Source organism: Anguilla anguilla, chromosome 2, assembly GCF_013347855.1.
Source record: "Anguilla anguilla isolate fAngAng1 chromosome 2, fAngAng1.pri, whole genome shotgun sequence".
NCBI classification, from domain to species: Eukaryota; Metazoa; Chordata; class Actinopteri; order Anguilliformes; family Anguillidae; genus Anguilla; species Anguilla anguilla.
Genome location: NC_049202.1, coordinates 69,800,770 through 69,817,880, shown reverse-complemented (window position 1 = coordinate 69,817,880; position 17,111 = coordinate 69,800,770). Strand labels below are relative to the sequence as shown.

The 17,111-nt window shown below is 42.4% G+C and overlaps 2 protein-coding genes across 5 annotated transcripts in view; both read right to left on the bottom strand.

Moving 5' to 3' along the window:
• Positions 1–2,408: 2,408 nt before the first annotated feature.
• LOC118220170 (E3 ubiquitin/ISG15 ligase TRIM25-like) overlaps positions 2,409–17,111 on the bottom strand; it is a 123,113-nt gene continuing 108,410 nt past the window's right edge. For 3 of the 4 annotated variants that reach the window (XM_035403858.1, XM_035403860.1, XM_035403859.1), the window contains 5 exons: positions 6,424–6,492; positions 6,142–6,177; positions 4,582–4,689; positions 3,335–3,397; positions 2,409–3,080 (listed from right to left, as the gene is read on the bottom strand). In XM_035403858.1, the coding sequence (XP_035259749.1) occupies positions 2,548–3,080; positions 3,335–3,397; positions 4,582–4,689; positions 6,142–6,177; positions 6,424–6,492 (809 nt within the window). In that variant the 3' untranslated portion in view covers positions 2,409–2,547. The remainder of the gene's footprint in view (positions 3,081–3,334; positions 3,398–4,581; positions 4,690–6,141; positions 6,178–6,423; positions 6,493–17,111) is intronic. The other variant, XM_035403857.1, reaches the window with a different exon arrangement.
• Positions 6,961–12,974, bottom strand: LOC118220172 (E3 ubiquitin/ISG15 ligase TRIM25-like). The gene is made up of 6 exons (XM_035403863.1): positions 12,727–12,974; positions 11,511–12,144; positions 11,316–11,411; positions 9,547–9,780; positions 9,120–9,282; positions 6,961–7,389 (listed from the first exon to the last, which is right to left on the bottom strand). Exons 2-6 carry the CDS (start codon positions 12,117–12,119, stop codon positions 7,352–7,354), a joined length of 1,140 nt encoding a protein of 379 aa, XP_035259754.1. The 5' UTR covers positions 12,120–12,144; positions 12,727–12,974; the 3' UTR covers positions 6,961–7,351.

The window sequence follows — 17,111 nt, the reverse complement described above, 5'->3', positions numbered from 1 at the left end:
CAATGAAACTATCCAAGGTAAGAGGAAACACAAACGAACCGAACCAAAACCTGTCCTTCTTACGTTCTGTCCTTCTTTGAAAAGCGTCAGTGATTCAGCCACAAACATGTGACCTTAAAGGCACTAAAGCGCTTCAGGCAACACTTTTACGATAAGGTCACGTGAATTGCCATTAGCTAAGGTAGTTGTAAACTACTTACGACTGAAAAGTCCATCTGCACAGCTTTGTTACATTGTTAATTCATGTTAACAACTACATTAGTTAATGCCAATTCATGTGACCTTATTGTAAAGAATGATCCAATTTCCTGCTCTTTACAGTTGTTATATTTACTCTCATCCCGGTTTTTTTTTTTTCAGTTAACAACGATCTCTTCACGCATGAAGACAGACTCAACGTCTTTTTATCTCGCTCCTGAACACTCGAGCATTTGCAGATCCAGCGTGGAATATTTCCACAGGATCCCAACAAAGTAATGAAATGCTCTGCTCGCGTCTTGGATATTGGAATGGGCTTGTTCCACTTCACTGTGCCACAGCCTCTCAACAGCAACGTCAAAAACCGGCGCGCGTGAGACAAAATTCCGATTCACTGAGATAAACAAAATGGCCGCGCTGATGATCTACACGACAACACACTGCGCTTACGTAACAGGCCCTGTTTTACAGAGGCGCTAGTATCTTCCAGCAATGGTAAAAAGCTGAAGTTCCCGCTCATTAATAGGCTGTGTATAAATCAACAACAATGTGCAAGCCACTTTAATTTTTCTATGACCACTGTACAGCTGTGCTGTAACTTTTCTCGCTCGTGAGTCTATCGGAAACTCACATACTGAGTTTACCCGAAGGACCCGTGACCAGAGAATCGACCGTTCTGATGAAACAGTAGACTATTTTAGGTCATTTGGAGCTGCGAGCAGATACTATCCGCGACACATCTGCATTTCAGCTATAAATGTACAATGGTCGGATTTGTCAAAGCCACAGACTTCTTTAGCCCATACAGAAAAATCTGCCAGCACATTTAAATGATAAATCTGCATTTTGACTTTTACAATATGATAGATTAAATCAAAACATTGTCCAGTCTATTATCTTCCTAAAGAAACCCGAAAACACAAAATGTCTACATATGCCCAGTGTAAAAGAGTACTTAGTGCTGTTCTCCTTTAAACACTGCCCCCAAATACCTTAACTACAAATAATCATAGCATAGCAAGTGATCAATAAGTGGATCAAAATTTTAACTGATTAAATGTAATGTCTCACCAATAACAATACACCAACATAGTCAACTGGGTAAAAATATTGGAGGGTCCAACATTTTTAATACAAGATTATTGAATGTAACCACAGTGCACGCAGTAGAATTTAGAATTTAGAATTTAGAATTTAGACTTAGAATTTAGAATTTAAAATCAGTACTCAACTCTGATTTTTTAAAAATTCAATTGCACTATGTTCTCATTTTTTATTTTTGATACCCGTACAACACTGTGACTTCACTGGTCAATTAAATGAGCTTTAAAACCAGAAATTCAGAAGCTGAGTACAGGGTGCACTGCAATTAAACTAAAGTGGCTTCCTACATATATACTGTATAACTTATCACAATCACAGTTATCACAATACTTAATTATTACATCTTTAACATTGGTAGCAATCTAGCGATCACTTAAAATTACAGTGACTATTAATATTGATTTAAATGACTATTAATGGCTATTGTTCATTTCAACTGATTAATTCAACTGATAAGCCGTACTACTAGTTGCTATAGTGACAGTGGTTAAAGTCGAATATAAACTGTACTTATTATCTACGTATGCAAAAGAGTTTCACTGATAAACAAACGGTAAGCAGTTAGAGCTGACTTAGAAGCATGCTTCTGGAGCCATGCAAGCTCATTCAATTATCTTTTTTTTTTTTTAAACTACACTGTTCATATGAAAACAGTTTCTACGCATTTAATCATAAGACCGATACAATTGTACATTCAGTGGAATAGAGCAGAAACATGCTATGTGCCAGATACTGCAGGAGGCAGTTCTGGTCTGTATGTCATAAAATCAAATACTTTCAGAGAAGGAAAGTCCAGGGGTGAGAAAGTAAATGTCCTACCATGTGTTTCTTCAACCTATGAAGTCAGCCAGCTGATTTAATTAATTAGTTCTGCCTCCTGGCTGAAGAATTGGGCTAATTGGCAAATCCAGGTGGTTGGAACAAAACACTGGGGAGAACTTTTGCTTTCTGAACATGGATTTTCCACCTATGAATACTTTTAATTACTTCACTGCGGAGGAAGCACTGTAATCACTGTGAGAAGAAGCAGGTGGGCGGGGGGCGAGAGGTGGGGGTAGGGGGCGGGGGGGTAGTGGCGGGATAGGGGGCGGGGGGGTTGCAGGGGGCGGGGGGGTTGCAGGAGGTGGGGGTAGCAGGGGTTAGTGGGAGGTGGCGGTAGCGGGTAGGCGGGAGGTTAGGGTAGCAGGGTGCGGGCAGGAGGTGGGGGGGGGGGAGACAGCTGAGCGCCAGGCACAGGGAGTGTGCTCAGTTGGTCAGCTTGCAGAGCGTGATGGCCGTGCCACTGGAGAAGATCCAGAAGGCTGGGTAGACCGCCTCGCAGAAGGGGTAGACGAAGGTGTGGAAGGGGTAGGCGCGGTCGGCCACGTTGTAGAAGGTGGCGGTGCCCTCGGCGCAGTCGAGCAGCACCCCCACGCGGCTGGGGCTGGGGTTGGCCAGCACGGTCTCGCTGCTGTCGTGCCAGGCGGACAGCTTGACGTTGAACCACTCCACGCACCAGGACTGCGCGTTGCGGCCCAGGCGGCTGGTGGGGCCCTTGCGGTCGATGCTGTTGTAGGCCAGGCCCACGCCGCAGAAGTTGTTGCTGGTCATCTTCACCTCCCAGTAGTGGCGGCCCTGGGAGAAGCCCTTGGTGCACAGCACCTGCGAGCACACGGAGAAGCGGGCGGGGCTGTCGGGGTAGGCGGCCGGCTCGTCAGACACCGAGGCCTTGGTGAAGTTCTCGGACAGCACGATGCGCTTGTGCGCCGTCCTGTGGTCCAGCGTGAGCACGGTTCCATCTGCAACACAGCCACCGCGGGGCAGTCAGAACACACACACACAGCCCGGGGCATCACCATGGCAATCAACACAAAGCGAGAAACCCACTCGGATAAGGTATCAGAAAGCAGCCTCTCTGCAATGAAACACACTCTATCCCCATCTGCTGCCTGTTCCAGTCATCTCTGGCCTTTGTGCATTACCAACCAGTTTTATCTTAATGCAAGTATTGAAATGGGTTTTCCTTACGTAAGAGAAATAAGTGTTAACTCACACTTAAGAAGGTCAGTTCTTTTCGCTGGAGACATGATACTTGGAGGTGTTTCCTGTAGTGACGCTGTAGGAAGAAAGAAGGGAACTTCAGTTTACTTGGAACAATTATAGACTGGAACATAAATTTCAACACTCTCAAAACATTTTAGAGGAAACACCCAGACGTATTAAAGTTCCGTATGGGCGTGCCTGCTGAGAGTATAGCATGCAGGTAAAACCACAGCAAACAGTGACAAGACAAGGTGTGGTGAGGAGACCAGTCATAAAGAATGGGAAAAGACAAGTTCAGTGGGTAGGCAGCATTACACATTGCACAAAAGACACAACATACTTGGCAAGAGGGCCATGAATTGTGGAATCTAGATGCACAAGCTGTAGAGGGAGTCAACATTAATGCTGTTTTGTTTTCTGTTCCAGCAACTGCTCTTACAACAGTACACAGTAAAATGTCCAGTGTTAATTCAACTCTAGCAGTGTTAATTGAACACTTAACAGATAACACTTAACAGGTCCCATATTCCAGAGTGGGACCAAATGTTATCCGTTAAGAGTTGAATTAACACAGGACATTTTACAGTGTAAAATCTTTAACATCTTTAAAATCTTGCAGGTCTGTACTTCACAGTAGAACTTTGAAGATTCCTTCATTGACAGAAGTGGATAAAACTGATATTGAATTATGGATAAACTGGATAAAACTGAACACGAATTATGCCCCCTGCATTACAGAACTAAACTGTAAAAGCTGTTCTTGCTTCCAGCTTCTTGCTTTTGATGTTATAGAAGCACATGATATCTATGATTAATGTCATGCTTCCCCTGTCTGGGCCTTGTATTGCTTGGACACAAGGCCACGTATCTGCAAACAAATTTGCACTGGAAGGCTGTGGGTGTATGTGAAAGGCTTCTAAATGGTGGTATTCTTCAAGACATTTACAAGCCAGTGGATGCATATTTGTAAAAAATGAAATCAAAATTATTCACTTCATGATCACCAAATTAAGTAATTACTACTGAAACATAAGAACTGAAAGTGAATCTTATTAATCAGGAAAGACTGGTGGAAATGTTTACACTCCAGTACCATGTGTGTTCCAAATGAGTATGGCTCATTCAAGGAATTATCAAATCTATTTAAGAAGCAATTCCAGCAAAAAAAAAAAAAAAAACTTCTACTGTTACAGACAAAAAGTTAGGTTCCCACTGACAGAGTTTTAAATAAAGATGAGTGACTTTAAGCCAGCACACCTGGTTGGGTGCCGAGTTGTGCTCCAGCCATATGAAATAGTTTCATTCGCTCCTTCGCCTCTTTGACAGCTGCCTCTACGGCAGGATTCGGGTGTTTCTTCGAAGTTTCTTGAAGAAAAAAAAAAAGATACAATTAATTAAATTGGACGGAGTGTAGCACAGTGGGTAAGGAACTGGGCTTGTAACCGAAAGGTCGCAGGTTCGATTCCCCGGTAAGGACACTGCCGTTGTACCCTTGAGCAAGGTACTTAACCTGCATTGCTTCAGTATATGTCCAGCTGTATAAATGGATACAATGTAAAAAATGCTGTGTAAAAAAAAGTTGTGTAAGTCGCTCTGGATAAGAGCGTCTGCTAAATGCCTGTAATGTAATGTAATGTAAAAATCTCTGTGTTTCAGCATTCGGCGTATAATTTTATTTAACGCATGATTACACTTTGTTCTGAATGTGGTTATTACAAGCGGACAACGAAAATGGAACCATAGCAGTGTTACAGGCAGAGGTTTTGTGGGTCCTTCACCGTGTGTATTAATGCATATTCCTAAGGCATGACTTAGGTGCAGTCATGACCTTAGAAGACTGGGCTGGTCAATCATTACTTATAGTGGAACTCTGTTATCAGCTTCCTCTCAAGTTAAAAGTATTGCTTTCCTCCAGGGAGGAGTGTGTTTCAAAGTGACAATACTCAAAGTGACAATACCATGGATTGTCTCGCAATCATTTGAAGCACATGACTGACATTTTATCCATCCAAATTTACCTTTTCAGTCACCACACCTACACCCAGTCATTTACAGGATATTCTGGAATGACAGCTGACACATCGTTCTCAGTTCCTTCAACTATGTAAAAAATCCATTGATATTTTTTTTCTTGAACAGTGATGTCATATTATTCTACATGCAGAATTCCATGTGCTGGTAGACCGTACCACCATAAAACATACAGGTCATACTGGCCACAAACAGTTACGCAAATATCTCATCAGCCAATCACGTGGCAGCAACTCAATGCATTTAGGCATGTAGACATGGTCGACGATCTGCTGAAGTTCAAACCAAGCATCAGAATGTGGAAGAAAGGTGATTTAAGTGACTTTGAACGTGGCATGGTTGTTGGTGCCAGACCGGTTGGTTTGAGTATTTCAGCAACTGTTGATCTACTGGGATTTTCATGCACAACCATCTCTAGGGTTTACAGAGAATGGTCCGAAAAAGAGAAAAAAGAGAGGTTTGAGCTGATAGAAAAGCAACAGTAACTCAAATAACCACTCGTTACAACCGAGGTATGCAGAAGAGCATCTCTGAACGCACACCACGTCAAACATTGAAGCAAATGGGCTACAGCAGCAGAAGACCACACCGGGTGCCACTCCTGTCACCTAATGAAGTGGCCGGTGAGTGTATATAAATAAATATATGCATATACATATATCCCTTTTTAGGTATTATTAAATAGCGTTCAAGGTGCTTCAACTGCAAAAGTTCACATATTAATGACAAAGCTGTGTGCATAAATCTCTGCTTCAGTGGTTCAGAGTAGAAATGAAGGTATCTTACTGTCTTCTTTAGATGAGTCCTGGTCAGGTTTCTTGGCTGAAATTGAGACAAAATATGTCACTATCTTCAGGAGTATGCAGACTATGACAATGGATCTGTCTTCCTGAGCAGGTGCCACATGTATACAGAAACACATACTAAAATTTATCCTTGAAATCACATTACACTGACATGCCGTTACACATTCATAAATGTATCTGCGGGACTGATCAAAATCTAAAAATGTAATAACCAGTCTAAAGCCACAAACTGGAATTCAGAAACTTAGAAATCAGGGCTTACTTTGCCTCTTCTTCTTTGGTTCCGTCTTTGTTGCAGGAGGGGGTCCAGGATTTACAGGATTAATTAGTCCTTATAAAGGAAATATAAACGATGCCCAGTAACAAATTAATGAATATGACCATGAAAACATAATACTTTCTTATCCACAAAAACCTGGAGTAAGCGAACACGCCTAGCAAAATCTGTAATGCTCAGCTCAAAAATATCTTACAAGAGATATAATAAATTAAATTACATGACATTTATTTGACAGACGCTTTTATCCTAAGCGACGTACAGTAAGTGCGTACCAAAGGTCCTCGGAACAACTACAAAACACAGGTAAGGTACCGACAAGTTACAATACTCATTTTGTAGCAGTTATACTGCTACAAACATCCACATGTGGTATTTTACTTTTGGGGGCTCTTGAAGTTTAAATTTACCAAGAAACCTGTATCAAAGCTTTCTCGACTGGATCAAGTCAATGCACACACATTCATACATGTTCACCTGCGAAAAGTGGATTTGGCAATAGTGGTGGAGTAGGCATGTTGTCAGCTAGGGAAAAAATCAAAATTTATCTGTGAGTGCAATGGCTCTCTACAGTTAGCAGAAGAGGTACTACTCAGAATCACGCAGAATTTCAGTGTAGTCCCCCACACCCAGAATTACATAAGAAGTATTGAAGTTCCATTCGTGACGTAGTGAATCAACTGGTTCTGAAGGATTGCAGTGGTTTAAATACAACTAGGAACTGAACTTTTCAAATCATTTAGCCATTTGTGGTCTTGCTAAACCAATTTGGCAACGCCCTCCAATTGTGAGACACTGTCTTTTAGAAAGCCATAAAACATGCCTGAGTGCAATCCTCAAAGACCCAACCCCAGCACAAGTCATCCCGATTGAACATTGATTCAGTCCCATTTGATTTTCATTTCTCTCAATACTAAAACTCACCATTGACAGGTATGCTCCTCCAAATCTCTGCAGGAAGTTAAAACATTGTAATGGATGGTAAAATGGACTGCATTCATATAGCGCTTTACAACTGATGCCTCTCATTCACCAGAGCAGTTAGGGGTTAGGTGTCCTGCTCAGGGACACTTCAACACGCCCGGGGGGGGGGGGGGGGCCGAACCGGCAACCCTCCGACTGCCAGACAACCGCTCTCACCTCCTGAGCTATGTCGCCCCGTCATTGTGAGTAGCCACGGGGGGCTAAATCCCAATACTCTTCCAAAACAAGCAAAGAAGCCTAGCAGTGTAAACGATGCTCTATACATGTCCTCACACATTATTTCACAAGGCAAATAAACCAACCGACAACCCGCAAACGTGACACAAACACACTAATAGTTGGATAACCGACATACTTTCCCACAAACCAATTAAGTAACCACTACTTTATCCTATTGGTTCTGGCATTGGTGCCCTTGTTGTAATGGCAGTTGGGAGCTTTCAGACCCCTCTCGCAGGAGTTACAAGGTTGTGAAATCAAGAATGTTTGACTGCAAATTGCTTATTTTACCTCCTTGTATCCTTTCCTCGCTTCCTTAGCTCCACCCAACGATGGACGCAAGGAAAAGACTCAAGGAAAGGACGTGACAGAGGCATCAAGACAACATTTATTAGGCAAATGTAATGTCTTTGTTCAGTCAGGCGTCAGTTTGAAAACACGCCAATTACAGATATGGCAGATAAGGAGAGGGGGATCCACAGGTCGATCACCACATCATGCGTTTCAAAAAAAAAGAAGAAACTTCTGCAAAGTATGCACTTGTGTTTCCTTGATCAAGCATCCTTGGGGAACCTGCTAGCTACTTGCTCCTTTCTCCTTCAAGAACCATCTAACGGGTTGGAATGTCCCATGAAGACGGCGAACCTCCATCAATTCACAGGTCAGTCGAGGACCGAGGAGACAAGGACGGATAAACCAAGTGACTGGAAAGAGCCCATGGATCCCTGCCCTGTGAACCCTCTCTACCAATTGGCAATGCTACTACCAAGCAGCCCTGCAGGGCTAACAGCCGCAGCTGGCACAGGCATGGTTGGGACTCGAACCCGGGTCATGGGGCTCCTCCATGCACTGAAATGAAACTGGTACCATAACCTGATGAGCCATCCAGCGAACAGTAAGTGTGGAAATTTACCGGAAATTTTAAACCCTCACTAAGGGAGAGGTATTGTTCGACTACCAAATTATAACTGAACAAAACAAAGGAAAGAACTGACCTTGCCATTTCAAAACTCTAATGCTATGAGTGTCCAGCTGTAATACTGAACACCAGGATGGAATGGAGATATTCTAATGCTCAATCTTTTGTTCGGTAGATCTACTCCTGGATTGCCTTTAGTTACCTGCTGTCCAAAGACATGCCAACATTTCTGTATTTTTCTTCTCAATTCATAAATTTACCAACACACACCAGCAGCTTGCTTGTGATAACCATGGCGATAGGCTGGGCTTGGGATTGGCTTGGGATTGGCTTGGGTCCTAATGACAATATAACATACGCACACACACATGCACGGACTCTCACACATGCGCGCGCACGCACACACACGCTCTCTCACTCTCTCTCTCATAAACAAACACACACACACACGTGTTGTGCGAGCACACACGCGTACATGAACAGACACACACGCGTGCGCTCTCTCACTCTCTCTCATAAACACACACACACACACACACACACACACATACACACACACCTGGTTTGAGCAGTGCGACTCTAGTATCTACAGGCTGCTTCAGTATGTTTCCCAGGTACTCTTTCAGCGCAGCGGCAGACTCAAGGTGGGCACGTTTGGTGTTGATGTTGAGCCGGGGAGCGTACGGCTCAAAGTCCACAGCTGAAGGCAGGTCCACACTGGCCTACAACATAAGACCAGTGCAGAAATGTGTGGTGATTTTATTCTGCTGGTTTAAGCAGTTACACCTCAGTGAAAAAACTGACATACCTTATCAATCTCTCAAATGACTAAGGAATGCTAAAAAAAAATTATTTTAAGCTAAATACATTTTCTATGATTCATGTTTTTGGGGTTCCCAGTGGTCATATGGAAAGAATCCTGAAGTTCACATTTTGAGTTGCTCCGGCAAAGGCACAGAATGCATGCCGCTCTACAAGAGCATCACCTGCAGGAAAGCCAGGGACTGCGTCTGGCCCAAAAGGCGGGTGATGCCGTCTCTTGCTCTGCTCATCTCCTCCACGTTCAGGTCGAACTTTTTCATCATTGAGAAGAGCTTGGACTGGGCACCCTCCTCCTCCTTGTCCACACTCTTCACGGCCTGCTGCTCGTCTCTGTCGATCATCTCCCTGATCTGCCTGTACACCATTTCCAGCTCTCGCTTCCGATTGGTCGCCGAGTCCTGAGGTGAACAAACACGTGACTGTCGTATCACTGCACATTGTAAAATACGACGTCGTTTTAGGGTTCCCACTCATTTTAGGAAATCATTTTCCAGCACTTTTCAAGGACAAGATCCATGACTTAGACGTACAGACATGAAACATGAACAATGGTAGCCCAAAGCCGGTGGTGGACCGGGGGGGGTTTGGGAATGTGCAAGTACCATAACCATTCAAAACTTTGTGCTGCCGTGTAATCTCAGCTGCTAATAAAAATGAGTAAGCGGAGAAAAATACAGAAAACTATGCAAGCTCAGCTCTAAATATCCTGTTTAATAGCTTGACTTATAGCCTAACCTACAATTTTCCAGAACCACACAAATATTTCCAGGACATTTTGTAAATGTTCTCATTTTACAGGTGTTTTCCATGACTGGAAAACTAGTCGATAAATTTCCAGGTCTTCAAGGTTTTCCAGGACGAGTGGGAACCCTGGCGTTTATTCCAAAATTAGCCAACAACAGCAGTCTAACTAACCAGCTACTTACGAGAGTAAGAAACACTTCAAAGTGAATGTGGACAGAACGAATGGTGAGTAACAGCATCCTTTTACTGATCTCGGGGTGCCACTTTCAATGTGGTGACGACAGCCATTTGTATGAAACTGATAAGAAACTTATGTGGGCGGGCTACTCCCTTGGACACCAACTTATTTGTTTCCAATTTATTTATGACCTTTCCTCTTGAAACCTTGGCGTCATATATGTTTACTCTGCATATCAGTGAAATTGAGAAAGAAGGACAAAGCACATTTGCAACGTTTCTTGACAAGCATGACATTTTTGGAAAAGTTTTTTCACATAAAAAAAAAAATTCTGCTTTCATAAAATGTCTGCCCTTGATTCATTTGAATCTTTTGAAAACGTCACACAAAACTTAACACAAGCCAATTGTTTCTGATCAAATTTTTCAATCTTTGCCAGTTAGGAAAAAAACAAGACCAGGTCAAAACCTAGTATATGGCTGGACCGAACCGGCTGACCAATGGTGTAACTTCATCACTCAGTCACAGACATGCGCGGTGTAACTTCATCACTCACTCAGTCACACAGTATATAGGGCTGGTCCAGCCAAAAAGTTCTATATTGAGAATAACAGGAACAACAAACAGGGATTTTATATCAAAATATAAAAACATTCTATTCCAATTTCAGTGAGGATTTTAAAGTTTGAGGTTAATTATGATTGTTCTGCACACGTGTGTACCCAAGCGCAGAAGTATTACCATACTGAGCGGATGAAATGGGTTCATCATCAGTGCAAAATGATTATGCACATGCATAATTCAGATAAAAAACTGGTTAATTTGGTCCAGTTGTCAACCATCAGAAAACAGATTCTAGCCCATTTTAAGTATAATCATGATGCCTGCTAATACAATATACATGCACAACATTGTTGAACATGTTTCGTGGTGACTGTGGTGAATAATTGAATGTACATAAGAACACATTGACATGCTTTAAGTGTTTACTAATGCCTAATGCATACTCACTTTCAGCACACTTTGCTGTTCCTTCATCTGGGACAAGACCAATTGGGTCTTCTCAATCTTGCCATACAGCTGAGACAGCTTCTTCTTTAAGTCAGACTAGAAAAGAAACACAGTTATGAGTGTTTGAAACGTTGGAAGATTTCACTGCCAAAAAGTTAAACTGAACTTTGCTCGGAGTTGGGGAAAATTACACACCTCCCGCAGAACCCGTTGTTCGTCTGGCGTACAAAAAGTGCAGCCCTTGTGCTCCTGCTGCAGACAGAAGCTGCAAATACAGCGTCCGTGCTGGACGCAGAAGAATTCCATCATTTTTGAGTGGTCAGGGCAGATGCGCTCCTGCAGGTCTGCCAGCGGCTCGTGGAGCTGGTGCGCGCCAAAAACCGGGTTCTCCAGGTGTGGTCTCACGTGCTCCACACAGTAGGACACCATGCATGTGAGGCAGGTCTTGCATGCCTTTCCCTCCATGCAAACGTCGCATATAATCGGCGCCGCATCTGGCTCCGTCTTCGTCGTCGTCATGACATCGCTGTAGATGTCGGCCCTTGACTTCAATTTGAACTTGTCAACCACTGCGTCAAGAACCGTGTTCTTTCTCAGCTCGGGTTTGGTGACGAAGTGGGACCGGCACTGCGGACAGTTGAAACCGAGTCCCGTCTGTTCGCTGTCCCGCCATGTCAAATCCAGGCAACCTCGACAAAAATTGTGGCCACAAGGAGTGGTCACGGGGCTCTCGAAGGGACTGAGACATATACTGCACGTGAGCTCCTCCTCGAGGCTCAGCAGGGAGGACATGTCGTCAGCCATGGCGAGACAGGTGCTGCACTGAAACCTGCGCGAGGCAGAAACGAAACTTACGGGATAGAACGAAATCGAAACTTAGCTCAAATAACCGTAGCCATGTACGTGGTTTGTAGCTTTCTGCTAACCAGTGAACGTAACAGCGGAGGAATTACCTTATTTCTTGCTGTTTAGATTACTGTACAATTTGAAAATAGAATAACATTTAGATAAAATTAAACTCTACAACTTGAAAACAGAATAACAGTTAGTTAAATTCAATTCCGTTTTATTTGTATAACACTTTTTACAGAGGCACCGTCACAATGTCATAAAGACGCTTTACAGAAAACCAGGAAATAAAATGAAGTCTTCTCTTGTCTGAATTAAGCGAGAACCTTTCTCTCCTGGATTTGATACCATCCCGGATAGGGAAGGTGATCATATATCAGAGGATCCCCCCAAATTCAGAAAATCAATCTAAAAATGTAATTTAAAAATCTAAAATTTACAACAGCGAACAAATGTATTTAGCTGGATTGACAGTTCCGAAGCTCGCAAGACTTTTTGATTTGACTCAAGCAAAAGCAAAACAATATTTATTGATTATTGGTTATTCATATCGCCTACTTACCGATCCTACTTTGGAAAGTCAGGTAGAGCTACACTGATATGTTTGGTTGTTTCTGAATCCTCCTGATATGCGAACTCCTCAGACGTCGCTGAACTGGGTTGTGGTGGAAGCTGTGTACGCTCTTTGGGTGGATGCCGTGTTTGCGCATGACGCGCCCGTTAAAGCCTGACGTGAACGTTAGCTAGCTAGCCCACAACCTTTTTGCTGCACCGCCCTCAATCGGGGACAAGCAGGTCTGTCCCCTGCAGGGCTTGCAGCTCTGCAGTGCTCCAGCTAAGCTCTGCAGCCGCTGTGCCGGAGGACTACCCTGCACGCGCAGCTGGGGCAGGCAGACACCCCGACTGGGAAGGGGGAAGAGGAGTCAGCCTTCAATACCGATGTGGGCCCCGTTGCCACACCGCCACGGTCAGCCTTAGATTACAGACCAGGGGTTTGCTGCTGCGTGGCACAGACACAGACGCGGTGTGTTGGAAAACTGTATTTTACCAAGTCTCCTATTTGACAGTTTGTACACATAAAGTAAGCCTTGACAAGCCTTGTACAGTGCTTAACAAAATTGTCAAAAGTTGCACTCTAGTGTATGTGTAGTGACAGTGCTATATAAATCTGTTTATGCTTTTGCTGGTTCGTTCACATGAACAGTGTATGGGATGGTGATTCAAAAAATGAATTAAGTCTGTCATTCTACCACTTTTAATGCGGTTAAAAAAAACATATATATATATATATATATATATATATAATGTGAAAAAATAATGGAAATACTCTTACCAACTTCTTCAGGCAGCCTTTGCACGCTTGTTATGAACTATAACTGTTATGTCTTGTCTTAAAATGTCATAGTAATTACAATTTTTCGGTTATTTTTCACAACGTATTTCTGTTTATTTATTGCAAATTTTAGCTTTTTATTTAGGTTTTATTGACGTGGCCTATATACAAGTCTTCACAATAAAGATAGGTAAATATAGCTGCAAGCAGCAATGCAGGGCCCTACGAACATGTTCAATCCGGGTAAATACAAGGCAAAGGAGAAAAGAGTCCAAGCGACATAGATTTCAGGATTTTGGACAATCTACATACCCGTGCGTGAGACGATCCGACTTCCGGTTCATGAGAAACATTACTTCGAAATATGAATGTGCATTAGCATAAAGTGCTAACTTTGTCATGCCACAAATCACACAATTTTTAACGAAACGACTTTTTTTAATCACCCTTGATGGAGAGAATACCCAAGAGTACACATGTGCGATGGTGACAGAATCAGGTAAACTGTTCATGGGAAGATGAGTTTTAAAGCATTATATTAGCATTAGCTTCCCACCAAAATTTCAAATACCTGTAATTTCTTTGTTTTTTGAGATATCTGCAACTGCTTCAACATGGTACAACATGGTAACTCCCTCTTCATGCCCAGTCCATTTCAAGTCCCTAGATTATTGTTTTAAAAAGTTATAAGCACTTGAAATTTGCATTATATTAGCATTAGCTTCCCACCAAAATTTCAAATGCCTGTAATTTCCTTGTTTTTTGAGATACCTGCAACTGCTTTGACATGGTACAACATGGTAATGCCCTCTTCATGCCCAGTCCATTTCAAGTCCCTAGATTATTGTTGTAAAAAGTTGAAATCGTTTAAAATTTGTTTTTTGTTTTTAATACCAGTTTCTCCGCCATCTTGGAATGGATCTCTTAGCTGTAAACACCCTATAGGGAGACATGCACCATACACGTACATGGGTAATTGCGGACCAATCGGACTCACGGTTAATTAGAAGAAACTTTTTATAGGTTTTGCCAAATTTTCAATCTGCAGAAAAATCCATCACGGCAGACTTTATGGCTTCTTGAGGCATATTTGTTAGTCATGAGGAATGACACAAGTACACCTGGTTTCAGGAATTTTGTGATAACAGTTCACTCTCGGGTTTGTACCAAGCGGCCAAAACCAGACTTCGTTTTTGAAGCTCATTTCCTGGTCTTGTTGTTCCTGGTTGCTCACTAGCGCCACTACGGTTGGCTCCAGTATAGATGTTTTCATGTCCGGTTTCCATGTAAGTCTACGGTACAAATGCGGTCAAAATACAAAGTCAATAATTCTTTCTCATGAGTACAAATAGTCACAATATGTGTATTTTATTCGTCTTATGACTGTCCATCGGTCGATTTCATGATTTATTGTGTCATTTGAGCACTGTTATAATATTTGTTGTGGACCAATGAGGTACAGTTTGCGTCACTTCCTGATTACTGCAGATGACTAAGCTACAGTAGCGGCTACAGTCTATGGTCACTGGGGTGGGAGGTGGCGCCTCTTGGCCTTGATATTGTGGCTCCGACCATGGTCCACCTGTGCGAAGTCAGAAAATGCAGGCATCCCATTTCGTAGTGATTTCATTATGGCGCGTGCTATTTACAGCTGCTGTAGACGACCATAAAATAATAATTCTCTGAAGTTTTTCGGTAGGCGAGTCATTTTTACTATTTCCTTTAGCCTACTTAACCAAATAATTCGTTGGCAGAAAGCGTAATCAGCTTGCTATATTTGGTAGTCCAGTAGCCTATGCTAAAACTTAGCAACTTCGGCTACCAAGCTATTTGACTAGCTAGCTAACCCTAACCGGAAAATATTCAATCTGTCAAACGTGTTTGACGGCTTGTCAGTCGTGTGCATTCCGTAAATGTCTACCTGGGCCATGCTTCACGCATGTGGCAAAGCTACTATAATCCCGATTTTGGGATAAACATTGCAAAATTTTCAGTTTCACGAAGCGAATAAAGAGTCTTAATGTTTATTTGCTGAATAACATACAACACACGATGAAATCACACACACACAATTTAACGAAATTAACCATCTTTGTAAGACTGGCATTTAGAAAGGAACATGTTTTTTAACATTTAAGAGACCGACAAGAGCATTTAAGACAGTGGTTCTCAGAATCAGTCCTGGGGGCTCCTTGCGTATATTGGCTTTTCTCCATTGGTTTTGATGATTTACAAGAAAAAAAATAGCCTAATAATTAGAAATTCAATGTACATTATTTTTGTCTTCATGCACCAGGTGGAAAACTTGCTGTACAAATTGCGTTGTCATATTTACACCCCTGCAGATCAGTTATTAAAATACTTGGTAGATTTGTTAATCACCGCTGACTGTTAATTTTTATTCGGTAGAAAGTGACTTGCGAACGATCGGTCAGCTAGCGTCACCCAGCAAGTGAACACCACAAACGGCGATGGAGTAGCTAGTAGCAGTTACTGGCTCATTAACTGACTGTGGCGAAAACCTACGACGATAACTTGCTCGGTTAACAGCAGGTCTACCAGACAGTTATATGAAAATTAGCCTAGTCAAATCACCAGTAGCCTACACATCTCTGATTGATTGACCATCAGTGTAGTCGATGTTCTGCTGTGGTTCATATTGCTAATGCGTGAGCTAACCACGGATAGCCTACCTAGCTCACTGGCAAGCTGATATGCTAGCTAAGCATATTCGTTTTTCTGAGAAACATAAATTGAAGATAACTGAACATAATTGTATTATTAATGTCATACATATAACGTGATTACACGACACAGTACAGCCACGGATGGAAATTAAACTCCGCAAACATTTGATAATATATTTTTAAAACATAACGGCAGACAGTCAGCTAGCCTCAAGTTCGTTCTGCAATCGTTCGTTCAGGTTGATGAGCTTTTCCGCACCGGACTGTCAATCACATTGTAAAAATCACAAGACCGCTTAACTCTTAACATTCTTAACACCACTTAACATTTTCTCGATTTGGAGCCAAAACCATAGAGTTAAGCGGTCTTGTGATTTTTACAATTTGATTGACAGTCCGGTGCGGAAAAGCCCCTCAACCTGAACGAGGCTAGCTGACTGTCTGCCGTTATGTTTTAAAATATATTATCAGATGTTTACGGAGTTTAATTTCCATCCGTGACTGTACTGTGTCATGTAATCACGTTATGTATGACATTAAAAATACAATTAGGCTATGTTCAGTTATCTTCAATTTATGTTTCTCAGCAAAACGAATATGCTTAGCTAGCATATCAGCTTGCCAGTGAGCTAGGTAGGCTGTCCGTGGTTAGCTCACGCGTTAGCAATATGAACCACAGGGGAAGAACATTGACTACACTGATGGTCAATCAATCGGAGATGTGTAGGCTACTGGTGATTTGACTAGGCAAATTTTCGTATAATTGTCTGGTAGATCTGTTAACCGAGCAAGTTATCGTCGTAGGTTTTCGCCAGTCAGATAATGAGCCTGCTACTACTAGCTACTCCATCGCCGTTTGTGGTGTTCACTTGCTGGGTGACGCTAGCTGACCGATCGTTCGCAAATCACTTTCTACCGAACAAAAAT